The 27,218-nt window shown below is 41.8% G+C and overlaps 1 protein-coding gene across 5 annotated transcripts in view; it reads left to right on the top strand.

The window, feature by feature from the left end:
- The window catches only part of AFF1 (ALF transcription elongation factor 1), a 201,251-nt gene that overhangs the window by 103,722 nt on the left and 70,311 nt on the right, over positions 1–27,218 (top strand). For all 5 annotated transcript variants that reach the window (XM_088021117.1, XM_088021113.1, XM_088021116.1 and 2 more), the window contains 2 exons: positions 3,374–3,494; positions 3,890–4,807. In XM_088021117.1, the coding sequence (XP_087877243.1) occupies positions 3,374–3,494; positions 3,890–4,807 (1,039 nt within the window). The remainder of the gene's footprint in view (positions 1–3,373; positions 3,495–3,889; positions 4,808–27,218) is intronic.

Genomic DNA, 27,218 nt, shown 5'->3' with positions numbered 1-27,218 from the left:
CTTTAAATCATTGCAGACTTAGAGGAAGTAAAAACCAAATAAACCAGAAAGCTCCCCAGTACGACTGGTAAAACCCGGTCAGTGGCAAGGAGAAGGTAGACAATCCAGAAGAATGAGGGCTCATAGCCTATCCTGTGTAGTCCTGGGAATTATGGACTGGTCACTTCCTGTCTCTTCTGCCTTCCCCCGCCCTGCCCAGGAGCCTTGGGGAGTGAGACCCAAGGAACAGTGCGGGGGGGGGGGGGGGTTGTCTCACTAAGTCCAAACCTCCTAAAACTTATCCTCCCAGTGCCACTCGTGAGGTCTTTCCTCATCTCACAATTTGGGGGTTTTTCAGTTGAAGGGTAGTTGTTAATTAAAAAAAAACAAACAAACCACATTCTTCAAAGCTTGTTTCAAAATTGGTATAGTATTACATATGTCTGCCAAAAAATCTTGGTGTGGGTTTTAACTTTTTTTAAACTAATGAAGTAAAACCTTTAATTAAGCAGAGTCCTTAATTTAATAGGATTTCTTCCCTGTGGGAGGTACCTTGATTTTTGAATCACATAGCAATAAGCCAGTGTTAGGAATGTTGTAAAATTGGGTTCTTATTATTTCCATAGCAATTTTTATTATTTGAGAACTAAAACCTAGAAGTGTGTGGTAAAACTTACCAAACTGATACTGAGATAAGACTGTGCTGATCAATTTAGAAATACTTCAGTACTTTTAAGCCAGGGTAGCTTTTCTTAAAGGTATGTGTGGAGTTGATAGGAAAATTACGTGAGGACCCCAAGCAGCCTGATGATGGTTGAAGGTGCTACTTGTTCACACCCTCACTTTTCAATCTGGAACTGAGAATTTTGCCATTTGGGGTTACCTTTTTGGAGACGAAGGTAGCAATTCAGAAGTGGGCAGGGACTCTCTCATTGTAACCAGCAGAATCAGAAAGGGAGAGAATAGTAAAGCAGATGCCTTGGAAAGCTGCTTCTCCTCCTGTGTGTACCCTGTGTGGGGTCCCTGTACCACGTAGCTTTGGAAAAGGGAAGCTTGGCTGTTCAGGTTGCTCACAGGACAGTTGTGTGCCCCACCCCCTCTGCAAACAAAGTGGCTGTAAAAGAAGTTTGAAGGAAAAAGATTTCCTGATCAACCCTCTATTACCAAAATTATAAAATAACTGAAAGGAATTCCTGAGTGGTCAAGTCCACTGTGCTTCTTTCAACCAGAAATAAATCTAACTGTCCAAAACATGTGAGATTCAGACTGTGTTAAAGAAGACTCCATAGACAGTTTCCGGTTTAGTTTTTTTTTTTCTCAACTTCTTTCAGTATGTTGACTAACCTAAATAGTTCACTTTGTAGTTCTCTTATAAAGTAGGCCATCGAGATATCCATCGTTTAGGGAAAGTTTTTGTGCCGGTGGACTAAGCAGGGAATTCTTTTCCACATCCAGGTGAATTTAGCCAGATAGCTTAAGGCTATGGGAATAGCAGAAAATCGCTTTTTAGATGGCTATTTTTTTAATTGTTTTTGCATATGTCTTCCAGAGTTAATTTGTTTTAATTACAAGTAAGTTTTCAAAAATAGACTGTAAGCATAGTGGCTGTTTTTTAATTAAAAAATATTTAGTGACTGGTTTTTATGCAAAGTACCATGCGTCAGCATCAGGAGAGAGATAAATGAGAGGTTCTACTTTGATGGAGTTAACATTCTAGGGGAAAGGGGAGGAGGAGAGAGAAGCAATCAGTATGTTCTATCAGCACAGGCTTGGTGGATTTGAGGAAGCCTTCAGAGTGGGTGTCATTGGAACCACTCGAGATTTGCTGGTAGTTGAAAATTGGGGATGAGGGTGTGAGGTTGAGAGAGAAGCAGAGGAAATTTGTGTGATTAGAATGAAAGCATCAAAGTCCAGGTTACCAATGAGGAGCAAGGAATAGTCTGGTATCCCTGGAATATAGAGATGGTTTGCAGGAGAATCCTATTTCATGGGTAAGCAGGTCCTGAAAGAATTGGTTTTCATTCAGGGTTCTGGGGTGGGGATTAGAATGGAAAAGTTTGGGGAATGGATATTACCGGCAGGTAGAATGCATGTGGCAGGCCTGCAGGGAAACGGTGGGGTAATACCTAGAGTAGATCTGTACCAGATTCTTGGGGGGATTTTAATGCCAAGGCAAGGACTTAGAATTTATTCTGCAGCAGCAAAGAGCCATCAAATGCCTCTTATTTTAAAATGTGGATAGTGGCATGAGAACCACAGCTTTATAGATTGGATTTCTTTCCATGAGAAGGCTAGTTTAGAGGGACAAGATGTTGGGGAGGCAAGGAGACCAGTAAGTAGGCTCTTGTCAGAGGAAATAAGAGAAGTCACCAGAGCAGAGAGGCCAGAAGAAAGGGGTGTCTGAGATCAGGGCTAGAGTTTCTAAAGATACATATGGTCTTGGCAAGGCAATGTTTTCCTACATATTTATTCACATAATATTGGGGGGAAAATTCAGTAGCTACCCTAGAAGCAAGTGTATGAGGACAAGAGTCAGTTTATAGTTCTTCCCTTCATTGTTCTTATATATCACATGTGGGGGTCAGGAGGGTGTGGCCTGTGTCGCCCCCCTGAGGCAGGCCCATTTCTGGTTTACCGGCTAGCTAAAACTGCTCTCTCGTTGGCTTCCTTCTCTGCCATTTGTCAGTGAATGCATTTTCAACCACTTTTGGTGCCAGGGCTTGATGATTTAGGATGTATTTTTATGTGGTTTAAGTAGGGCAATCAGATTATCAGACTTCTTGGTAGGTAAAGCTGACATCTAAAATTGGATTTTCCCATCCTTGACATTTGAAATGAGAAATAAACATTATCTTTTCAGGTTTAACATGCCAAGGCACTCCCAGTAGAATAAGCTGAGAATAAAGTAAATGCTGTTTTGGGTGCTTGGTAATCTTTTAATTATGAAATAAGCCTTTTGATTTTAATCTTCCAAAATGTATAATACTGATCCAGGAAAACAGCCTTTTTAAAGTTCACATCTTGCTGACTCCTTCAGATGAAAAGCTCCTACCTCTACCCCATATTTTGCAAGCTGGAAGTAAAAATATCATTAATCTTGTCTCTGTTCCACGACTGCCTATAAAAGACTGTTCAGTTTGGAGTCAGTCCTGAGCCATGAAGGCGGTACTCCAGAGTGAAGGCTTAGGTTTCTGGAGCCAGGACCCAAGGCCCGGAGGGTCACAGCCTTAATCCAGGAGTGGGTTGAAGGATTTAGGCCTTCTTTAAAACCTCTCCCTTGTCATCACTTCTTGTTGACCTCTTCTGGCCTCCCTCACACATGTACATATGCATAGCAAAACTTGGACACTGATACATTTTTATTATTTTTGTTCTTTTGTGGCATCTGAAACAGCTTGTACAATGAAGACAGAAACCTGCTTCGAATTAGAGAGAAGGAAAGACGCAACCAGGAAGCTCACCAAGACAAAGAGGCATTTTCTGAAAAGATCCCCCTTTTTGGAGAGCCCTACAAGGTATTTATTTATTGGATACTAGAAAGCCTGATTTATCACTGTATTTAACTCTGTGGTGAAAGTGAGTTTGAACAAGGGCCACACACGTGAAAATAAGACAACTTATCTTAGATTGTCTTTGAAAATAAACTGTGAAAGTTCTCTGAACCTTGTTATTCAAATTGCCAAAGTTTGTGGTCTTCTCTTGTAATGTTAATCTCCTGTCTTTAGTAATATTTGTCCAGGACGGGCTTCTCAACAGGGAAATTGAGTTTAAACTGCATGTTAAATGTTATGTTACACATTAAATTGTTTTTTTTCCCCCCTTTAAATGGTACTGTGTAACATCATTTATTAAATGATGATTTTCCTTAGATTTCTTTTTCTCAGTATCTAACTCTGCTATCTTTTTCCAGACAGAAAAAGGTGATGAGCTATCCAGTCGAATACAGAACATGTTGGGAAACTATGAAGAAGTGAAGGAGTTCCTTAGTAGCAAGTCCCACCCTCATCACTTGGATGCTTCTGAAAATAGGTTGGGAAGGCCAAGATACCCTTTATTTCCTGAGAAGGGGAGCAGCATTCCATCCCACTCCTTCCACACTAGTGCCCACCACCAGCCTATTAACACTCCTGCCTCTGGACCACTTCCTGTTGGTAACAGCCACAATCCAAAGATGGCACAGCCAAGAATGGAACCAATGTCAAATCCTCATGTCAAAAGCTATGGCCCACCAGACAGCCAGCACCCGACCCAAGATCGCCTCGGTCAGGAGGGGTGCAGCTCCAGTCATCACAAAAAGGGTGACCGCAGGGCTGATGGAGACCGCTGTGCTTTGGTGACAGACTCCGCTCCAGAGAGGGAGCTCTCTCCCTTACTCTCCTTGCCTTCCCCAGTGCCCCCCCTGTCACCTGTACATTCCAACCAGCAAACTCTTCCCAGGACACAAGGAAGCAGCAAGGTTCACAACAGTAACAGTAACAATAAAGGCTATTGCCCGGCCAAATCTCCCAAAGACCTCGTGGTAAAGGTCCACGATAAAGAGACTCCTCAAGACAATTTAGTGGCAGTCGCCAGCCTCGGGGTGGCCCCTCCCCAGCCACCTTCTCAGACTTTCCCCCCGCCCTCCCTCCCCTCAAAAACTGTTGCAATGCAGCAGAAGCCCACAGCTTATGTCCGCCCCATGGATGGTCAAGATCAGGCTCCTAGTGAGTCTCCTGAACTGAAACCCCTGCCGGAAGACTACCGGCAACAGACCTTTGAAAAAACAGATTTAAAAGTGCCTGCCAAAGCCAAGCTCACCAAGCTGAAGATGCCGTCTCAGTCAGCTGAGGTGAGTGGAATTTCGTATCTGGGGCAATTCCAGTGTGAAGGAAAATTCGAGATGGAAGTTTCTGGAGAACTGGGGACCTGGGTGTCAATGGCTTTTGGGTTGTGAGATTCCTTTTTGTCTTTAGGATCTTGTCCCACAAAGAACTCAGGTCTGAGAGGAATTACTGATGACAGATATTGAAATGTGATTTTCAGGAAGGTTTATTTATTTATTTTTTTAATTTTTACTGAGCCATAGTTTATATGCTGTAAAATCAGAGATCATGAGTACACAGTTTGCTGTGTTTTGAAAAATGTATACACCTGTATAACCCACAACCCAGTCACAGTATTTATCGTGAGAAAGTTTCAGGAAGGTTTTGAGCTGTCATTGTTTTTTTTGTTTTGTTTTTGTTTTTACTTGTTTGAGGGAACACTGACTTCTTTAACATTGTAGAGCAAAAGGGGGGAGGGGTAATACTTCCTCAGCCCCAGTTAGTTTTTCTGAGATCCAAACAATAAAAAAGTAAAATTAAGAGGTTAAAATGTTGAAGGCAAAGTATTTCTAAAGATTTGTTTCCTGTAAATTACAAGAAAATATGAAACTAAAGTTCTAATATATTTTTGTTTACCACCTAAGAAAGACTGGGGGTGTCGGTGACATCCTATTTGAGAGTGAGTCACAAATATGATACAGAATGTTATTCAGCGATGGCTTTTTCAAGTAACCAAAATACTTTATCTTTTTTAAACAACAACAACAACAAATTCTTTTTTCTGCCCCTTTGGTAAATGGCAGCATTGTGTTTGAATGAAGAGAATCAGAGCACACATCTTATCACTGAAATTCTAAATTAGTAACAGTTACTCCAAAATTCAGATTAGTAGAAATGTTTTGAAGTGAATTTGTCTGAAAGCTTATCTGTTAAGGTAATGTCCTTGGTTTAGTCACATCTATTGTATAAACCTTCTAATTTGCATATCCATTGCTCAAAGGCTTCTGTGTGTACCCAGATAGCAGTCTTAGGTGGTGCTAGAAGGTAAAATTCCTTTAGGCTTAAAAACAAAACCCAAACAGACTCTAGGATGCTTAGCTGGAAAGATAACCCTTATCTTGAAGGAGGAAAATCTGTTCCTCTGGGGTGTCAGCTTTTGGTTTAGAAGAGGTTATAGCTCTGTCCACAGTCACCTATTGAGCTGGAGTGAGTTTGGGTGTCTTCAGAATGGGACTTGTGTGGAGGCTGAGGAAAAATGGGAAAGGGGGAGGACAGCAAGTGGTAGAAGTGACCAAGATGGCAGAACTACTCTGCTTTTAACCTCTTAAGTCATGAAGATTCACCGTAATGAGATATTTACCAAACATTTTGTCCTGTGCTGCAAGGAGGGGTAGGCAGCAAATTAGGGCAGAGTGGAATTGAAGTGAGATTCCCCCCTCATAATGGCCAGTCAGCGTGCCTTATAATGCGTAGAGTGAAGAACTTAGTGGGATTTTCTTTGCTTTGTTTATCAAATAAGGTGTGTTCTGTTTTCCCAGTTTAAAAAAAAGCAGATAAGGGGGGAATTTAAACCTATTTTCTTAAAAAAAAAAAAAAACAAGGAACTAAAAATTGCTTTAAAACAAATTTAAGACAAATCAGCAAACATCATCTGCATTGTTTACCAAATGCTCAACCATATGCTTAAGTGCGGGGTGGGATGCCAAGCAAGTACTGGTCCCTGCCACAGGCGAGGCGACAGTCTGGTGTGTAGATCAGTCTCCACACAGGAAAACAATTAGAGGACAGTTGAGTCCAGAGTATCCTACTACTTGGTGCTTAGAGAAAGTTTCAAATGGCAGTCTTAAAGCCAGGAACCTAGTTACTGTGTTCAACCAATTGGATTTCCAGTTGACCTTCCAGGGGAGAGAGTCCTGGTTAACTTTTTGCTTCCTTGGTGAAAAGGAGTTAAGCCAAGTTGAGATTTCTCTAAGGCCCCAAAGCTCCTCAGATTTAATATGTATTTCAAACCTAGGACCATGCCAGATGGCCCTTGAATATATTTTCAGAGTGGATATTTGAAACGAGCAAAATCCTCCATGGGTTTGGTGATTGGAGAATGGGGTTTCCCTGGCACGGGGTCACCTGCCAACGATTTGAGTAGATGTAAACTTTTCGTCTTCGGCCCGTGTTTGCTGTGAGCGTTCATTTTAATATGCTGGCTCTGTCTAGTTTCTGTTGGGGGTTCTCATGCTAGTGGCAGCTGTGACTCCAGCTGCCTTGGAGCCCCGGGCAGATGCAGGGTGCCGCAAAACCAGTGTGAAGGGGGGGTTCAGAGCTAAGATCTTGGCATGCAGGGGCAGTAAATCTGGGAAGCAGGGTTATTAAGATCTCAAATTTTAATATTCTGATGAATCAAAGGAAAGCATAGAGATGGGGGTCAGAAGAAGCAGGGAATTCACCCCAGAGCAGGTAAACTCTGGATATAGAACCAGAACATGAGCAATATCTTGGGCTGTTTGTGACGTTGGGGCAGAAGGATAGAGGATGGGGATAGAGGAAGTTGGCTGTTGGTAGCCCTGACAGAAGGGGGGGTGGGGGTGGCTAAGTGGTTTTCCTTTATTTGCTTAATTTGTCCTAAGGCAAGTCAGAGGAGGTTCTCTTTCCTGGCTTTCTGAGTGTGAGGGTTTTGCGGTTTGTTTCTTCGCCGCCACCCCCTTCCCCATGGCTTCCACAAAACAGTATTTTAAAAAAGTGAACCAAACTGGGAAAATCATCTTGTCCGCCTGGCTCTTCTTCATTCTCAGGCCACATCCATGTGAATTCCTTACACCACACTGTCCTTTCATTTCGTGGAGACAAACGTTTGTATATTTTAGTTGGTTCTCCTAAAAAAAAATGATATTCTTTTCTGGAATAAGTCATTCTCACAGTTAAAACGTAGTCTTTCCTAGAATCCTACAGGGGAAAAAAAATGATCAAAAGGTCAGTATTCTGACCACATAGAGGCCTGGCTCACAAAAATCTGCACTTGGTTTTTCTGTGGGCGTGTCAGTTTTAGTTTTGTGTCAACTGGAAGATGTGTAGCAGCTTGAAATGACCCATCTGAGGGGTACAGGCAGGACTCGGTGATCTTCTGTGGATACCTTCCAGCTGTAGAGTTGCTACGTCAGATGGACCTGCCCAAGTGGAAGGTTGAGATTCCTCTCTATCCCCTCTCCCCGCTTTTTTTTTTTTTTAAGATTTTACTTGAGACAGCACAAGCAACGGTGGGGGAGGGGCAAAGGGAGAGGGAGAAGCAGACTCCCTCTGAGCAGGGAGCCTGAAGCTGGGCTCCATCCCAGGACCCTGAGATCATGACCTGAGCCGAAGGCAGATGTTTGACTGAGCCAGGTACCCCTCTCTTCCTTCTTTCTTTTTCTCTTCTCTTTTTTCTTTCTTTCTTCCTTTCTTTTCTTTCTTTTTTTCCCCTTTCTGTCTTTTCTTTCTTCCTTTCAGTAGCCTCCATGCCCAGTGTGGAGCCCGACACAGGGCTTGAACTCATGACCCAGAGATTAAGACCTGAGCTGAGATCAAGAGTCAGATGCTCTACCAACTGAGCCACCCAGTTGCCCCTATCCCTCTTTTCTGCCTGAAGATAATCAAATGAAAGTGGGAGAAAAACTGTGGCATCTCTGTGTTGTGTTCCTGAGCATGGACCCCAGGATGGGGAGTGGGGGGATTAAATACAGGATTTATGAAATAGATGTTTTATTGAAACAGAGAAATGGGATAAGCCGAGATGGGCATTTTAAATTGTATACTGGATTTAGAATATTAGACTTTTAAAGCTAAACATATAGCCCTTTCATTTTGCAGCTAAGACCTTGGAGGAGGCAGTCACATAATTTTGCTGAGATTTAGAGTTAGTAGCAGAGCCAGAGCTCAGACTCTCAGTTCTATGATCTTTCCACTTCTGCTTGTTAAGTACAGATGGAGACAACTGGAAGATCTGGAGCAGGGCAGTGATGTAGCTTTCTTTTTTGAAAAAAATCATTCTGGCTTCTAGGCGGAAATGGCTTGAGGGGCAAGGGTGGAAGCAGGGAGACTAGGTAGGGGTTGAGAAATGAGGATGGCTTGGAGTAGGGTAATAGGAGTGGACGTGGTGCAGAAAGGGCCAGTTCCGGATGTGTTTGACAGGCTTTGGTTGGCTGGAGATCGGAGTGTGCCTGAGGTGAGGGAAAGTGAGGCATCAAGGGTTGTTTTACTTGATAGGTCTGGATGCTGGGATGATAACTGCTGCTGAGGTGGACTTGACCTGGGTGGACACGTTTGGAGGGAAAACCAGGAGCTCTGAGTAGATCAGATAATAAGTTTGAGATGCCGTCATTTGTCCAGGTAGATGCGGCAAGTTGGCAGTCGTAGGTAGTAGATGAGCTCAGAGAAAATGTTAAGACTGGAAATGATAAGTTTGGGCTATGTTTGCATATAGTAGTATTTAAAGCTTTGGGACTAGACTGCCCGAAAAGTCCCTGAATCAAGCCCTTCCTGGCTCAGCTTAACCTTGGCAAGGGGCAGCGGGTGGGAAGAAATGAGGATGGGTTGGATCTTCGGAAACAGAAACTGAAGACCATCCTGGGAACTTGAGAATCTGCTCATAAAGTAGTAGAAATGATAGGTTTCTATTTTTTCACTTAGTTTGAAGCGTACATGTAAATGGTACATTTATCTTAATTTATTCAAATAACTCACTGGCATCTAGCAGAATTTACTGTAAATTTAAATTTGCTGTTGCTTGTGTCCTTATGTGGTCCCAAGCCATACCCTCCAGATGAATCTGATCTTGAGTCCTGATGGTTTCTGATTTCCCTGTGGCCTCTTATGGCATCAGTGAGGAATGACTTCTGTTACCAAATGCTTCCACCTAATTTCTAAAACCTGGGTGTCCCCTGCAGCTGTGAGTTCATTGTTGGACTACCTTGACTCATGGCAATTTTTTTTTTTTTTTAAGATTTTATTTATTTATTCATGAAAGACAGGCAGAGGGAGAAGCAGGCTCCCAAGGAGCAGGGAGCCCGACGCGGGACTCAATCCCAGGACCCTGGGATCATGACCCGAGCCAAAGGCAGACGCCCAACCGTCTGAGCCACCCAGGGGCCCTCATGGCAATTCTTAAACTGTACCTTCCATTTTCAATAAACTGCCAGCCTAACAGTGTGAATTAATCCGCAGTGGAAAATTTGTAATAGTGATTCACTTTGCATTCATATGTGCAAATAGTCTTTCCTACTTCCATATTTAGTTCTCTTACTATCTTAAACCTTGAAAAGAGCAACTTACTTATTATGAAATGATCTAACCCTTCAGGCAGTTCCCTTTAGGTGTGTTGGTGGTATGTCGCCTGCTGATGCTCAGTAGAGTTAAGAAGCTCACTCTCTCCTGTAAACACCATCAATTCTGCACCTTCTACCTAAATTATCTAGAGCACCTACTATGTGCCAAGCCTTGTGCTGGGGATGGGGTTACAACGGTGGGCAAAACAGATGACTCTGAGTCTCTTGGGCCTTGACTATCTAGTTAGGAACTGACATCATGCAGATAACCGCTCTGATCAAATTGTAAGAACTTTGGCAAGCGCTGTAAAGAATCTACAAACTGTTGGGGCGCCTGGGTGGCTCAGTCGTTAAGTATCTGCCTTCGACTCGGCATGATTCTGGGGTCCTGGGATCAAGCCCTGCATGGGGCTCCCTGCTCAGCGGGAAACCTGCTTCTCCTTCTCCCACTCCCCCTGCTTGTGTTCCCTCTCTCGCTGTCTCTCTCTGTCAAATAAATAAATAAATCTTAAAAAGAAAAAATCTACAAACTGTTATAAGAGGGATAAAGGGGGCTGTGGCTTGGAATCAAGGAGCTCAGGGAAGAATTCAAGCAAGACCTGAATAGCAAGTAAAAGTGACAGAAGTGAGAGGTTGTCTTAGTCTGTTTGGGCTGCTTTGAACAAAATACCGCAGACTGGGTGGCTTACAAATGACAGAAATTTTTGCTCACAGTTCCGAAGGCTGGAAGCCCAAGATCAAGGCACTAGCCGCGATCACATTTTCAAGAGGGACCTTCTTCCTAGTTCCTAGTTGGTGTTTTCTCACTTTTATCCTTACTTGGTGAAAGGGGCAGGGATTTCTCTGGAACTTCTTTGATAAGGCACTAATCCCATTGGGGAGGGCTCTGCCCAAAGGCCCCACCTCTTACTGTCATCACCTTTGGGGTTTCAACATGAATTTTGGGGGCACGTAAACATTCAGACCATCGCAGATGTGCTGGGGGTTCAGCAACCTCAATATTCCAGGAAGAGGGAGCAGTGTGTACCACTGGCTTATGCCACGTGATGTACAGAGACCGTTACGAGTCCTCTTGGGTTATAGGCTCAGTACTGTAGGTCAAAGGGGATTTTTTTGCATTCATTCTGAAACTTGGCAGCACATCCGAATCACCTGGGGAAGCCTGTTAAAGATACAAATTGTAAAAAATAAAAATTCCGAATCCCCACCCTAGGAGATTGGTTCCGCGGGTATCCAGGTGGGCTCCAGAATCTGTACCTGTGATTTTCATGAGGTTTGTTCTAGAGCCTGGAAACAGAAACTCCGCAAGGGCTGAAAACCGACCCCAGTGGTCCCAGTGTCTCACAAGTGGGCCTTAGGCAAAAGGAGCAGGCTGAATTGATAGGACTTTCTGTCCTGAGTAGGAAATGAGAGTAGCCTCAGGGAAGAAAGGAGGGCATAGGACTCCAAAGACTACATACACTTTTTCTTCCTCCACAGCTCCTGTTTCCTTTCTTGTGTCCTCAACATTGTCAAGCTTGTGGGGAAAGTAAGATTCTGATACCCCCTTATCTAGCTTATCTAGCTTTGTTCAGTTTTCTAAAGATGTTTTTATTACAGTAACTCTTTTATAGCAAATTAAATTAGATTCCAGGAGCTAGCACTCAGTTAACTTGGGCATACCTGCTCTACTTAAATGTTTGTGTTAAAATGATAACACAGTGGAAGGAAAGGTTATCTGTGTACCCAAGTCTCTGATGATGCTTGGTGTCTGGAGCAGAATACTTCCCAACTATGAGAAATATTGAATAGTAACTAGCTTGTATCTGCTTAGAGGCTGGCTAAATTTTAGAGCCCCCAAATATCTAAATATAAAAGTGAAAAAATAGTAGCAAGTGACTGACAGAAATTTTAGAGCAGAAGCTACAAACAGCCTGAGCACTAGATTGGGCCTGTGGACTATTTTGTTTTGCCTGAATTGTGCGCGCGCTGTTGTGTGTGTGTGTTTGGTTTTTTTGTTTTCCCTTTGAGCTGATATTTACAAACTGGAGAATTCTGGTGAAAAATCAGATTTCAGTTTCACCAAATAGAGCTGTTTCCTGATCCTGGTAACTCTTTGAGTTAAACGCTGAAGGAAACATTCTGAGTAACATAGGCAAGATATTTTTGAGAAGCTCTAGAATTGCTAGAAATGAGTTAGTATGAATAATGGGATTACATATAGTAGCCCAAGAAGAAGGCCTACAATTGAACCTTGAAAATCTTTTTGGGTGGTATTAATTGGAGCTGTTTTCTTTGTTCATTTTATGTTCTATTCCTTCTCAAAATGCCAGAAGTACATTTGGTACCAGGATAAGAAATTCCTGTTCCTCCTTGTTGTTTTCACACTTGAGATATTTGTGGAGAGTTATTGGATCCCCCCTGGGTCCTTCATCTTGTGCCTTTGCCAAAATGTAGACTTTCAGCTCTTCAGAATCTTTCCAGGCCGAGTGCTCTCCCAGGCTCTCACGTAGCCACTGGAGTCTTTTTAGCTCTTGTCTAGATTAATTGTGATTTATTTTGAGCCAACTGATAATCTTCAGGGACAGAAAACCAAATATTCCAAGGGGAGTCTGTTGATGACGGAGTTAGTAGTTTTGATTTGGGTTGTTTTGGTGGGAGTGACCAATACTAATGAGCTATTTAAGCAGAATTCCTTTTAAGAGAGAATCCTGGTTCCTGTTATCATAACAAGTTTATTTTTTGGCCTTGTATTTCTCCTCTCCAGTTGCCAAGATCTATTTGAAAATCGTTATTTCCGAGGTTAACTTTGCTGCATGTTCACATTTTCCAAGAACTTTATAAGAGCTATTTTTAAACTGACACTGTTTTCTTTAATTGTTGAAATCACTAGATTGACAGTCTTTCCCCCTCTAGAGGTTCAGGGACACACACCATTTGTTTTCTCTTAAACTTCATTTCGTTCCCTGTGTAAGCTTGGCCTACTTTCTGTCTGCATTTTTTTTCCCCCTAACCCTGTGGTAATTTGTCAAGCCCACTCTAATCTCCTTAATCCTTTGGCTAAAGGGTTTTGAGGTTTAATGTTTTAATCTAGGGGCCTCGGTATTTAAGTAATTAGAGGTCCTATTTCTAGCTCTGTCCCTTAGATAAATCATCTTGGGTTTTTTTTTTTTTGTTCCAATGTACAAATAGTAGAACTCTGAAAATATATATTGGACCAGAATTTGAAGCTTTGAATTGAGCTGCGTGAATTAAAGAAAGCATTCCATGTTGTTCACATTCCCTACAGTTCTTACAAACTCTTACAAACTTACAAAATTTATTTTTATTTTTTTACAGAATTTGATGCTGTAGAGTTTACTTCTAACATTTTTTCATACTTGAGAATGTGTTAACTTATGAAAAAGTTCTTTTTTTCTATTATCAGATAATCTGGACATTGTTTAAAAATGTTAAAAATTCTTTTCCTGTCAGGAACAGTTTGGTCTGGAAGGATTTACCTCTTTATATTCTAGGTTTCTGCCTTTTTAGTCAACAAGCGTTTGAACACCCACTAGATATAAAGGGAGCTAATGGGAGAGAAAGACATTGACACAGTACATTTATTACATAGTGTAAAAAAACACAAAGTATTATCAGTATGAAGAAGGTAGTGTGGAACTGCTAATTATGGCCTTATAATGCTCACACTGTTCTCCTGTTTCCTTTATGGTGGGAACAGTTCTAAACGCTTTGTGTGCATTAACTCATTTAATCCTTGCAACTATCCCCTGTGGTAGGCACAGTTATTATTGTAGTTTTACTGAGAGACTCACAAGGGTACAGAGAAATATATTTGTCCAGGTTTACCCACGCCTTAAGTGCTGGCTCTGGAATCCAGAGCTAAGTAGTCTGGCTTGCATCCACACTCTTAACTATGACCCCTACATTATGCTGCCTTTCAAAAGAGGAAGCTGTCCATTCTTTGAGTGTCGGCTTTTGTAGCACTTCCAATTTTGGGTATTGACAAAAGTGCATTCCAGGCTACAGTAAAGGGGAGAGAAGAAACGTGGAGGGAAGACAGGAGCCTAGCAAGAATAGTTGGGGAGAGGCAGCGCGGAGCAATGGGAGATGAGCCTACATCCTGAGAATGGGGGTCCTGAAAATTTTCAGTTCCTTATTGAATAATTTATCCAAAAGCTGGTGCTTAATAAAGAGGAGAAATTACTTTGGCTTGATGGCAGACACTGTAGCATGGGGTTACAATTCTCTGAGACCTTGGGCAGGAAACTTGACCTTGCTGTGTTGTTATTAGTTTATTTATCTGTACAGTGGGGTCACTAGATTGAGGGTAATCCATATGAAATGCTTAGAACAGCATTTGGCACATAGTAAGAGCTCAGCGGGTGGTAGAAGGAGCAATTAGAGTTAAAATTTGAACTGGGCTTTAAGGAGAAAGATAGAATTTAGACAGAGTTATCAAAATGAGGAGTTGTTGGGAAAGTAGAAAGACTTTGAACACATTGTCGTTTATTGGTGTATGCTTTAGAAATGTAGGTGGGAGGGGTGCCTGGGTGGTTCAGTCGTTAAGCGTCTGCCTTTAGCTCGGGTCATGGTCCCAGTTTCCTGGGATTGAGCCCCGCATTGGATTTCCTGCTCAGCGGGGAGCCTGCTTCTCTCTCTCCCACTCCCCCTGCTTGTGTTCCCTCTCTCACTGTCTCTCTCTGTCAAATAAATAAAATCTTTAAAAAAGAAATGTAGGAGGGATCAGATCAAAGGGACCAGGAATTCCCAGTTAAGATGCTAGGTTGAATAAAGCCCTAAAAATTTGATGTACAAGTGTTAAAAATAAACCAGTGAAGAGCCTAGGGAAAGACCGCATTTGCTTAGGGGTGGTGTTATCAAGAACATTTCAAGAACTGGTTTGCTGAGGGGCACTGCTGCCCAACACTGCCTGAGAGCGCAGGGGATTTGCATTCAAATCCTGTGGGGCACATTCCCATAGCTTGGCAATTCCCAGTATAAATGGTTCCCTTAAACTTAGGCACTTGAAAATATTTTGCTGCCGCCCCCACCCACCCCTTTTTAATTCCAAGGCACTTGCTTATTTGTTTCTCTCTCGATTGTCACAGCAACCTTGTGAGTTAGGGCGGTTGGCACGAATCACCATTTTACATGCCATGGAACAGAGTTTAATGATTTAAGCTCCTAAGTGGCAGAGCTGGGGGCATGAAACCAGGACCCTTGGCTCCTAGTTCCGGTCCTCTTTCTACCACAAAACATGGCTTCTGTGGAGTAATGAAAATTTGTTTAACACTTTTATTTGAAGCGTTAAGAGCTCTGCTTTTCTCCATGGCCTTGCCTTCACGTCAGTGCCTGATAAATGCAAATGTTGGGTGGAACGGATGATTCAAATGAGAGGATGATTGAAACTCAGTTTTGGTCATGGTAGCCATGTGGCTTTTTCTGAGGTTTCTACCCTTTAAGGAAGGAGGCCACCAGGTATGAGATCTCTCATTCTCTCATTCTCTCCATCTACATTGTCCCTCCCCCCCAAAAAAATCTGTGATTACATCCACCATTTACAGCTTTCCCTTTGATCTCACAGAAGGAGCAGATCCTTCTCCGTACCTTAAGAGGAGAAGGTACCTTAAGGCTACCTTAAGCCTTTCCCCCGTTACTTGCCTCTTTCCTAAGAGTCTAGTTACATTCAAGCCTTTCCTAGCTTAAGAGGCAAAACAAACCTTTTCTCACTCCTGTTTTACTCTTGATTACCTCTTTCTTGTTCTCTTCCTAGCCAAAGCTCTGGAGAAAGAAGTAGGTAAACGTTGTTTGCCTACGTCCTCTCTTCCCAGGTAATCTCCGACCCCAGCGCAGGCTGCGTGGTTCCCCTGCCATTCCACAGCACTGCCTCCAGTGGACGCCTGGTACGCGGAGTCAAGGAGCTCTTGTGAGGCGGGGGGTTGCTTGCTTGGCCTCTCCATGGCCTCTGGCACTGTTGACCACCATCCCCTGAAACACTGCCCTCGTTTGTCTGTTTTTTCTCCTGCCTCCTTACACATGCTTTAACAATCCCCATTGAAGGCTGCCTTTCCCACCTCTTTCCCAAGCTCTGCTTTCAACCATCTTTTCTCATTCTGCAGCCTTTTGCTGGTGATCTCATCTGCACATAAGATTTCAACTGCTTGCACCCTCATGACCACCAAATTGATTTTTCTAGCCTAAAACTGCAGGAAGTTTTTTCCAGCTCTAGATTGTTTTATCCAGCTCTTGTTGTTGGTGTTGCCCAGGCATCTCAAATTCAGCATCTGTGACGGATTTCATTACGTCTCCTGTGCCTCTTCATCCACATAAAATGTTCTCCTTTCTGGTTGTTAGTCTCCATTCCTTTCTGTCCCCTTGCCACTTAGCAACCTAGTCCTATGGATATTGCCCAAGTCATCCTAGTTTAAAATCCTTCAGTACCTCTTCATTGCCCAAGATAAAAATCCAGATTATTTCCGATTGCCTTCTCTCTAACCTCCTCCTCCCCCAGTTGCTTTCTTGATGGGATTCTTAACCTGTCTCTCCAGGCATGGGTTATGGCCCTCCTGCTGATGCTTCCTTGTCCTTACTGTAAGCCACCCAGACCCTGAAAGACATGACCTTCTCCTCTGTGCTCCTGGTTCCCAGACTTCTGCCTCAGGACTTCTTGGTGTTATCCTTTGTGTCTTTCTCCAGGTGGTAAAAACATTTTGAGGGCAGGATCATATGTCTCCTTTGCTTCTTTGTCCTTTGTGTTTAGCACAAATGAGGACAGGAGCAAAAACGGTGATTTTCCTGTTCTGTGCTGAGCTCGAGTTCTTAGTTCACTTGGATCTGTGGTCTGAAAGATAATCTCTTATAAATGTTTATCGGAGTGTGTGGGGGGGCAGTTTGATGTGGGACTGTATTTCCTATTTAGGACACTGGGATGGGAAGCAGGCACTAAGTTCAGCATTTTTTTAAAGAAATTGTTTGACTTACCATTTTCAGCCTAAGTATTTCCTAGGTCATGTTAGGCATTCTTACGTGTGGATTTGAAAATAAGCAGCCTAATCCGATCATTAGGCGTTCTTAGTAGAGCTCCGGCCTCCTAATTGCTGTACTTTCAGTATTGAGTTTAGAGATTAATCAGGTGGTTTTATTTACTACAAAATTTGGAAAGTCATGATTTTTCTGTATCTGTCATGTATGTAGGTGCTTTCTTCTCTATTTAAATAGGACACCAAATTTCCTTTAGTGAATTTTGGGTTTCTTTTTATATAAGTGCTTACATATGATGAAATTGCTGTTAATATCAGGATTCTCAATTTTAAATATTTTGCCATTGAATGAATCACTTTTTTGGGAATGAGCCAACCATTTTGGGTAGGGGCATTAACTCTTCTAGGCCACTTGGGTATCATTAATTGGTATCCTAGTAACTTAAGAATTATTGACCCTGAAAATGCCCGACTGGCAACCTGGGTTTAATTTTCTAGTAAGATTAATTATCTTGCAGGAAAGAGTAAAACAGAGACACCAGGGTTCTTTATGTCCCTTATATTCTCTCAAGATTCCAGTGAGCTAGTTGCTACGACAGGGGAAAACACTGGTGTGTTCTGAATCTAATTGAGTCCTTTATTATGTGATGACTCACCTATAGTTCACAGATTTATTCCATGCAAGTCATGTAAAATAACACTGTGGTTTGTTTTGCTTACTTGGTTCATGTTTCTGGTGATCTGTCAGGCTGCATATGCCAATCCGCTGAAGCAGGCTTTGGCAGGCGCCTGTGTGGCAAACAGGAGACCATCCCACAGTACAGCCGTGGGGCTGCCTTGTCCTGTGTCCCCCACACAGAGGGCCTTTTCACAATCTCCCCAAGGGGACTGAAGATGCCCATAGTGTATGTGGGGCTATGCTTCGTATAAAAAGAGACTCAGGTCTTCAAAATAATCCTGTTCCCCCGTATCGTGTTCTCCCATTCCCCCATTTGTGAGAGAAGGAAGCATTAAAGCCAACTTTATTATTTTTTTTAAGATTTTTTATTTATTTATTTGACAGAGAGACACAGCGAGAGAGGGAACACAAGCAGGGGGAGTGGGAGAGGGAGAAGCAGGCTTCCTGCGGAGCAGGGAGCCCGATGCAGGGCTCGATCCCAGGACCCTGGGATCATGATGTGAGCCGAAGGCAGATGCCCAGAGACTGAGCCACCCAGGTGCCCTAAAGCCAACTTCAGAGAGTGTTCATCCTTAGAGGGCCAGGGTCTTGTATGGTGGGATTGATTTAGTTGCCAGCATCTGAAAATTAATACACTTCACATTGAAATCTGGATTTTGATTTTTTCCCCCGTAAACATTGTCAACATAGGTTTTGCATTCCTGCAAAGCTACAATTGGCTAATCCTTTAGGGCACACACTGGCTTGAGCCCTGTGAGTGTCAGTGTTCTCTCTCTGTGAATTCAAGTATTTCTATGTCCTCATGGTTATTCCTCCCTCTGGGCAGGTCCAATGGATGAAAACCCAGACTTGCAAAAGACCTACTATCTTTTCAGAAGGATTTATAATGAAATGTGTTTAATGGTATCTAGTTAAAGTAAAAGCAATTGATTTTCAAACTTTTTATTTATTATTGTTTTTTAAGTAAGCTCTGTGCACAGCGTGGGACTTGAACTTACAACCCTGAGTTCGAGTCACATGCTCTACCAACTGAGCCAGCCAGGCGCCTCTGATTTTCAAACTTTTATTTTTATTTTTTTAATTTTTTAAAAAGATTTTATTTATTTATTTGTCAGAGAGAGAGAGAGAGCACAAGCAGGGGGAGCGGCAGGCAGAAGGAGAAGCAGGCTCCCCGCCGAGCAAGGGGCCCAATGTGGGACTTGATCCCAGGACCCTGGGATCATGACCTGAGCCAAAGGCAGACGCTTAGCGGACTGAGCCACCCAGGCATCCCTGATTTTCAAACTTCTAAAAGAAATTATGTAAAGTTGGTCCTACTTCGCTGCTTCATCTTTGCCCTTCTTTCCAAATACAGAGATGTTTTCCAATAAGCCTTTAAATGTATGATTCAGACAGTTAAGTCATATTTTAAAGAAAACCCCACAATGTTAGCCTCCTTAACTTTTTTTTTTTAATTGTTTGCTACCACCTAAAACTGTGGAACAAGGATTCTTATTTTCCTTGTCACCAAGTAGAAATATGCTCCCTTAGTTTCCTAAATGAGGAGGTGGGTAGTCAGTCATGCGCTTCTCAGCTTTAAAATATTATGATTCTTTTTTTAAAAAAGGAATTTGAATTCCTAGCGGTTGGATGCTGATGCTGTTTCCTATGTTGAGTCCAGTAGCATATTCTTCAGTACCTTTTATTCAAAATTATTTTTCTTGTTTCTATAGTGAATAATGGGAAATGGGGTTTCAACGCCCATTCAGCGAACAAGGCTGCTTTCCTTCCTTTGATCTTAGCAACATGTGTACGTGTTTGTGTTTTTGTTTTTATGGTTCGAACAGGCTTTATTAGTTGAAACAGGAAGGGGAAAAGAGGAAGAGCTACAACAGCTCTGGCTCCTGGCTCCAGAGACTCCCATCTCCCCCAAAAGGCTGATCTTAACAATATTGATCCTTTAGTTGTATGGACAGTTCACGTTGAGGTTTCTATAAGGTACAGGTTTTTGTACTTGTACAAATATGCAATTAATATACTTAATTAGTATAGGGTACTGTTAAGAATTGGGGTGTGACTGTTTTCGAGAATTTCCAAACTCTTTTTTCTTGTTGGATATGATTTTGTTTCCCGTCTGTCCATATCATTGTTGAGAATTTTGATGTGTTAATACTTACTAGTAACTAGGGATAAATAATAAATCTATAATAGAGTATATAGCCCATGGGACATTAAAAACTTTGCAATTGTTGAAGGGAACGAAGATATACTTAATTTTTTTTTAAAGTCATCTTGGTGTTTTTTTGTTTGTTTTTTTTTTGGCTAATTAGATGGAACTTTAAGGCATTATAGGTGGTAGTTAAGAGCATGATTTTGGGATTAAGGAAGACTTGGGTTTGAATCTTTATCTCAAACTAGCTGTTAGACCACAGGCAAATTACTTAAATACTAAAAATTACTGTTCAAGCCTCCATGTTACCTTTACAACAGAAATAATAGAATTTTTCTCATAAAGTAGTTGTCAGGCTTAAAAAGAAAATGTACATGAAACCCTTAGATTAGTGACTGGTATACAGTAAATATTTAATAGCTGCTGTATCTATGTCATTATCACAGTTACTCTAACATTGTCCAAATGTATGAGTAAATGTAGTAGATTCACTTCTTTGCCTTGGCTTAGAATCTGAAATTTGGGTAGTTTTAATAGTTTTGAATTTCTTCCTCCCTCCCCCCCGCCCCCCCGTGGCATTGTGTGCATGTGAGGGGGAGGAAAGGGTGGGGCAGAGGGAACCGAAGAGAAAGAATCTTAAACAGGCTCCATGCCCAGCACAGACCCTGAGATGATGACTAGAGCCAAAATCAAGATTCAACCAATTGAGCCATCCAGGCACCCCAACAGTTTTGAATTTTAAGGCTTTAAAGAGATACAAATGGGAGGTAATCTGTCTAATGGATGGCACTATGGAGTCAGAATACCTGGGTTCATTTTCCTCCATCTTTAAATGAGACATTTCTACTTGAGCTACAGGGCTGGTGTGAAAACGAAATGGGTTATATATTTGCCTAGCATACAGTAGACTGCATGATGTCCCACCTTCATTAACATGCAGTAAACAGTAAAAGCAAATTCACACTGTAGGAAAATCGTTTATTTACTCATCTGCAAGTTTCTTTATTGACTTTACAACTATGTTTAGAAGTCATCAGGATCCTAAGATGTGTCCTAATGTTTTGGCTTGGTTTGATTGTATTTCTCAGGTGTTTTCGTGAAGTAATGAAATTCTTGGTCATGCATTTAACTTTATTCAAATTTTAAAATACGGTTTTTAAAATAAGAGACTTGAATGAATATTTTGTACCACTAGTAAAGTACTGAGTACCTGCTATGTTTTCAGGATTGCAGAATTGTATTAATTGTTGTGAGAACTCCATGGGGCTAGTTCCAGCCTTGTGAAGAGCTTTCGGTTGTATTTGGGCATCATGAAACACATGGGGGGACGTTCTGGTACTGAACTGCAGATCATATAGTGTTAATTTTGTCATCTGGGTCACAAGTCCAGTAAGAATAGGCATTGAGTAGGCATATTCATGTAATTTGTGAAGTCTTCCTGAGTCTGATATAGAGAATGCGCAACACTTATATAAACTAATAAAATAGGATGACTTTATGAAGTAGGGAAGTCACCACAGCTTTTCTGAAAAACATCAATGAGATGTTCCAGGACATCCATTCAATTTTGCGTTCAAATAATATTGATTAGTACTGGAACTTCCAAAAGAGTATAGGGGCACCAATATTTATTTTATGTATCTTAATGCGAGTGAAAAAAATATGTGTACCAGCACACTGAGTTCAGGATTTCATAAATATTGTTATACAGTGAGGCCAGGGAAAAACTGAATTGATCATAAGTTGATTTAAAGAAAATAGTACAGACGGTGCTATAATACAATACGGTATCCTTGTCAAGATAGTGTGGAAATGACTGGAAGTTTGGGTGAAACTGCTTTAGACTATGCTTTGAGTCACGGGGGAAAGAATTTACAAAGTTTGGCTGGAGATGGACCCGTGTCAAAGAAGGAAGGTAAGCGTGAGTCCTGGTGGTGACTTGGAACATTTCCTTGTCTTGGCCAGTGAAGGACCTCTTCAGGCTTGAAGAGCTTCCCTCTGTTCAGAACTCAGTTTTGTCCACTGTTTCCTTTCCCCCTTTCTCCCCCTCCTGTTCAGCTGGCACTTAATAGATGTTTCCACTACTTACAGCTGCTACTGCTGCTGCCAGTATCATACTATAGAAATTTTTCTTGAGTTAGGAATATTTTTTAGAAGACTTTAATGCTAATATTGTTTGAAATTTATTTCTGACTGTGCCAGCAGGTTGTCCTGCAAAGTTACCAGGTATGTAGGCTGAGAAGGAGATTGGGGCTTAACTCTGAGTATTTTCAGAGGTGGAAGCAGTACAAGGGCCATAGATTTCCTGCAGGATATCAGGCTAGGGTAGAGTATCCCTACATGGTAATGAAGACACAACTGATTTTGATGAGTATTACAGCCTGTGTTTTATTTTTTTTTATTTTTATTTTTTTTTAAAGATCTCATTTATTTATTTGAGAGACAGAGAATGAGAGAGAAAGCACATGAGATGGGGGGAGGGTCAGAGGGAGAAGCAGACTCCCTGCTGAGCAGGGAGCCCGATGCGGGACTCGATCCAGGGACTCCAGGATCATGACCTGAGCCGAAGGCAGTCGCTTAACCAACTGAGCCACCCAGGCACCCTACAGCCTGTGTTTTAGTTCCCTTGCTTGAAGACTTAATAATTTTTTTATTGATTGGCACTGCGGGATAGGTCATGGCATTCATCCTTAAGAGCAGGTCTCATGCCAGAATGGAGAAATTCTCAAGAATGCTCTAGTTGGTTAAGTAAACCCCAGGGTTTGGCTTTCTAGTGGCCCCTCATTGATTACCCACCCAGTAGACTCTGCAGAAGGGCAATCATGGAGAAGGGCAGTGCTGACATGACCAGTCCCTGTTTTCCCCTGCTGGTCCCGAAACTCTTCTCAGGGAAAGCCTTTTTTGCACTTTCTCCTTGTCCAGTAAATGGCTTGACACGAGGGCTGTCCTGGAGGCAGGCTCAACTGAACCCTTAGGGCTTATCAGCACTTGCCTGGTGGACAGCACCACAGTCCCTGCCCGGGCTCCAGTCTCTAGTTCCCAGGGCCCAGGAGCCATCCTCTACAAATTACCTTGTTTTCCCCACATTAATTAATAATTCAGAATTTATTAGAAACATATTGCAGACACGTGTCCATAGGTGATGGCTGCTCCAAAGCTGAAGAGACCTTGGCTGTTTAAGGATAAATCAGAGGAAGGTGCAAGTAAGGATTGTACTAAATAGTTACTAAAAGATATAAAATTTGTTGTCACTCATTCCTTCAGCATTCCTCCCCCCCCCCCCCTTCCAGAGGAGGTTTTTCTACGTATACATTAAATAAAGCTTGTTTTGGGTGATGGTGTGGAGAAGTGGGAAAGTTTAGTAGAATGGAAAAAAAGGGGAAAAAAAAGACTGAGGCTTTTGTAAGAGTGTAACAGTAAAAATGATGTATTTTATTGAGAATGTACTATGTACGTGGCACTGTGTTTAAGCCCTTTCCATGCAGCGAGCTTGTAGTTGGTCCCTGGCAGAGTCTTATCTGGAAGCCAGTCTGTCCAACTCAGACCCTTGCTCATGAGCACTACGCTGCAAGGCCAGAACCACTGAGGATGACTTGGAGGAACATCTGAGACTTTGAAAATTCCCAATTGCAAAGTCTGCTCAAGTTTCTTTAACCAACTGCAATAAAAAGCCTAACTTCACAAGAATTATTGTGTGCACCTGGGCAAGTATGAGTGATGAGCTACGGTGAGAAGTGGGTTCTAGGCTGTTGAATTCATGTTTGTTGGCTAAGGATTACAAACCCGTGCACGTTAATGGGATTTCAGGGCTGTTGTTAAATTTGCAGAATCAAGGGACCTTTTGGATGTATATTTACTGTCCATAAGTATCACCCAGTCTTTTCTGCTGCTTATGAGTTCCAGGTAGAGACTTGATGAGACCAGTAGGTCACTCTGCCCTTTGTTGCTGGAACTCTCTTCCTATCGAATGTCTTCGAAAACATGTGTTTCTAATCTGTCGCAATTGGTTTGGCCAAAAACAAAACTGTAGCCTGATTTGTTTAAAGAAACAAAAATAACTACACACCAAAGTTTCAACGCACAAAGCGCAGTTTACTTCTTCGTTGACTTTTATGCTTCTTATTACTCTGATTTTTATTTCCCATCAGTGTGCTGGGTAAGTAAGGTTATTTGCAGAACATTTATACTACCCATAAAAATACTCATTTTTATGTTAGATTTTTTTTTATGTGTAAAATTTTAGCATTACAAACTACTTTTCTGTTAATGAATAACGTTAGCAAAATACTAAGATGACTGTTGAGGGATAAATAAAAAAACTTAGGAAACTTATGGTCATTTGTTTTGAAATACATAATGTTGGAATTACTTAAATGAATTTTTTTTTCTCTAGACTCTTGAGGTTCTTTTGCCATTGATCAGCGTGTGTGTGTGTGTGTGTGTGTGTGTCTGTCTGTGTTGGTGTATTTTTGTTTATGAAGTTGGGTTCTAATGTGAGCATGGAAATTGCCCTATCTACTCCATGAATACATTGCCTTTATATGTTATACATATTTACTAAGACGCAATATGACTGATCTAATACATATTTGCATATAATACCCGGTGATATAATTAGTTATATAGAAAATTTTGAGCTGAATGGGATTTGTCTCAGGTGTCATCATGCAGACACTTATTAGGTGGGGTTTAATAGGAAATCCCAGTGGTGGCTTCAGTATTTTGCTTTTGTGTTATTGACACTTTTAAATCATGAAGATTTTTATGTCGACCTTGAAAGCAAAGTACAGCAAAGATTAAAACCATTTGGGGGGGGGTCTTCACATCTCTGGTTTTGATGGGAAGAATGGAGGATTGCCCATTTCATAAAGCTGTATGTTTTTAAACTATGAGCATTGTGCTTTTGCACAAGTCAAAATTGCTAAAGGGACAGATGTTGCCAATTTCAAATGTACAGGGGGAAGGCAAATATTGCTAAGCAACGGTGTACTTGAGAGAGCATTTTTAGGAGCAGAGCCAAGGGAGTTGTGCCTGGGAGCACTCGCTGCTGCTTATGGCTCAGTACAAGGGAAGAGATGAAAAGTTCTTTCCTGTCAGGGCCGCCATTGCAGTCGCTAGCACAAAAGCCGGTGACCTAGTGGCACCGATTAGGACTGGCAAGGGGATGTATGAAAACAGGAAAGCTTTTTTGCCATGTAGGAAGGCAGTAAGACATGTTCACAGAGGTAAGTGCCCCCCCCCCCCCCCCCAGTGAAAAGCTGCCCCACAGTAAGTATGAGTAAGTGCAAGTGTGAGGTTCAGGTGGGGAAGGAGGAGGTTGAGAAAGTGAGGCCTGAAAAGAGAAAACCTCTCTCCCTCCCCTTTCCTCTCCCTCCATCCTGCCCTTCCTTGTTCCCTTCCCTCCTCCTTCCCTCCTCCTTCCCTCCTCCTTCCCTCCTCCTTCCCTCCTCCTTCCCTCCCCCTTCCCTCCCCCTCTTCTCTTTTGCCTCCTCTATTAGGGGATGTTAATCAAAGAAGAGAAGGGTCAGAATAACCTCTGTAGTTGAGTGATGCTGTGTTTATGACCTTCTAAACAAGGTACATAAGCTTTCCAGCCACAGGTATTCGGCCCCTCCCATGTCCCCTCCCTTGGTATATACTTGATAGGTAACAGACAGGTGGTGTGGTGTGGCTTTTTTTTTTTTTTTTTTCCCCTTTTGGCTGCCACTAGAGACTTTGAATACCTCTAGAGATTTCGCGGTTGTTGGTTTGGATTATGGATTTTCCTTTCTCTGTCACTTTCTTTCTAATGAAAGAATGGAGTAAAAGTAGAGAAAGTATAATGTTATTTTGTCTCTGTATGAAATCACAGCCTATTTTTGGCAGTGCATTTTAAAGAAATTAAAAAACACTTTAAGCACTTCCTTACCACTCAGATTTTTTTGGTCCATCTTTCAAGCTCAGGTCTTGAACTTCTGGATCTCTTGGCAAATACTGATGGCTTCTTTTGTCTTTCTAAAGTAAAGGTACAAATGGAATATATTGGCAGCTTAAAAGCTTATGTATGTGTGTTTATACACGTATATGCACTCCCAATCTCTGCTTTCTCTCCCTTACCTCTCCCCCGTCCCCCGTCCCCCCCCCCCCCCCCCGCTTTTATTGCTTTGCTTTCGTTTTCAGCAGACAAATAGAATTTGAGTCAAATGATTGTGGGGCACCTACCCAAATTTTAACTTACAAGTAATAATTGATTTTCAGCGGTAAAAGAATATTTTGAAGTAATTTTACTTTGGTACAGGCAAGTGTAGGAGACAAATTTTAATATTCTTGTAGTTATTTGGTTCTTACTAATTTATTCAGCATAGTTCGTGGTCACATAGCGTGTATCTATGTGGAATGTAAATTTATGTGATAAAAGGCTAGTTAGAGAAGATGGCAGTGTTTTCATTTCCCCCCCTCAGAAGATAGAATTTGTTAACTTTAAGGTTAAGCAGTCGTGAATCTTGTGTCAACAAAAGAGCAGAGAAAATGGGCACAAATAATGAGAAAGAGAGAACCCTCAAATTATTACAGTGTGAACTCTTCATTGATTGATTTGAATTCAGGATATGCCTTTGGGCTTTTTTTTTTTTTTTTAAGATTTTATTTATTTTTTGACAGAGAGCACAAGTAGGCAGAGCAGCCCACAGAGGGAGAGGGAGAAGCAAGCTTCTCGTTGAGCAGGGAGCCCCATATGGGGCTCAGTCCCAGTTCTCTGGGATCATGACCTGAGCTGAAAGGCAGACGCTTAACCAACTAAGCCACCCAGGCCCCCCTACCTTGGGAATTTTTAAAAGTAAGAACTATGTCCTAAAATGAGTTAGAGGACCTATTTGCTCCAGATTTAGGAAGTAATAGAGTTTTCAAGTGACTTAAGTCCCTCACAAATAATGTTTGTTTATTTGTTTTTTAATGAACTCGTTCTAATTAGGTCCAGAAGAAACTGGCTTATTTTGTCCTACAAAAAGCTTTTGAGAGAATTTTATTTATTTTTATTGTTATGTTAATCACCATATATTACATCATTAGTTTTTGATGTTGTGTTCCATGATTCATTGTTTGTGCATAACACCCAGTGCTCCATGCAGAATGTGCCCCCTTGAATACCCTTTTGATGGCTGCATAATATTCCATTGCGTATATATACCACATCTTCTTTATCCATTCATCTGTCGATGGACGTCTTGGCTCTTTCCACAGTTAGGCTATTGTGGACATTGCTGCTATAAACATTGGGGTGCACGTACCCCTTCGGATCCCTACATTTGTATCTTTGTGGTAAATACCCAGTAGTGCAATTGCTGGATCATAGGGTAGCTCTATTTTCAACTGTTTGAG

The sequence above is a fragment of the Eumetopias jubatus genome, unplaced genomic scaffold (genome assembly GCF_037043125.1).
Source record: "Eumetopias jubatus isolate StellerSeaLion01/CBP00866 unplaced genomic scaffold, mEumJub1_p1.0 scaffold_2, whole genome shotgun sequence".
NCBI lineage: Eukaryota > Metazoa > Chordata > Mammalia > Carnivora > Otariidae > Eumetopias > Eumetopias jubatus.
This window is presented reverse-complemented; position numbering and strand designations above follow the sequence as displayed.